This window comes from Meleagris gallopavo, unplaced genomic scaffold (genome assembly GCF_000146605.3).
Source record: "Meleagris gallopavo isolate NT-WF06-2002-E0010 breed Aviagen turkey brand Nicholas breeding stock unplaced genomic scaffold, Turkey_5.1 ChrUn_random_7180001839402, whole genome shotgun sequence".
Lineage (NCBI taxonomy): Eukaryota > Metazoa > Chordata > Aves > Galliformes > Phasianidae > Meleagris > Meleagris gallopavo.
The window spans coordinates 1-512 of record NW_011109174.1 but is presented as its reverse complement, the minus strand read 5'-3'; the positions used below and the strand labels follow the sequence as shown (position 1 = coordinate 512).

Sequence of the window (512 nt, the reverse complement as noted above, 5' to 3'; positions counted from 1 at the left end):
TTGCTTTTTAACTCATTCTCTGAGTTTTGCTCTGAGGAGGAATCTGTTAATCTTTTATTGGAGATTTCTGAGTCACTGCTCTCAGAGTAATCTGAGATTATTGTCTGTCCGCAGTCTCTTCATATTTAATTTCTTTTCATCCTCTTCAGGTTTTCTTCTTTTACTAAGGAAGTGTTTATTTTTGTTTTTGGGGTTTTCTGTTAAAAAAAAAAACACATGCATACTTATCAGTTTCAGTCTAGCATCTTTTTAAGAAGCTCTCCCTCACTTTTCCATTACCATTCTTACCTCCTCGACCTATATAATCAAATCTTTCCTCTTTCACCTTCTCTTCATCAGGCATGCTGCTATCAGAACCTTTCCGCTTACTGGGCCTAGTATTCCTCTGCTGCTGGTGCTGGTGAGAATTCTGTTTTGGTGCAGTTTGGGAATTCATTGCTGGTCTGGGACTATTTGCTTGTGCACGTGTATAATGACCCTAAAAATAATTTTGTGGTTAACAGATTTAAATG

At 37.3% G+C, this 512-nt stretch overlaps 1 protein-coding gene across 1 annotated transcript; it reads right to left on the bottom strand.

Annotated features, from left to right (window-relative positions):
• Positions 1-6: 6 nt before the first annotated feature.
• LOC104915648 (probable JmjC domain-containing histone demethylation protein 2C) lies at positions 7-482 on the bottom strand. The gene is made up of 2 exons (XM_010726569.3): positions 289-482; positions 7-197 (listed from the first exon to the last, which is right to left on the bottom strand). The coding sequence occupies exons 1-2, from the start codon at positions 434-436 to the stop codon at positions 82-84; spliced, it is 264 nt and encodes an 87-aa protein (XP_010724871.1). The 5' UTR covers positions 437-482; the 3' UTR covers positions 7-81.
• Positions 483-512: the final 30 nt, after the last annotated feature.

What these genes read in the sequence shown, in the direction of transcription:
- LOC104915648 (XM_010726569.3), bottom strand. Translation starts at nt 436, where the DNA reads ATGAATTCCCAAACTGCACCAAAACAGAATTCTCACCAGCACCAGCAG. An exon ending in TGATTATATAGGTCGAGGAG is followed by an intron (nt 198 to 288) that starts GTAAGAATGGTA and finishes TTTTTTTAACAG; the next exon opens with AAAACCCCAAAAACAAAAAT.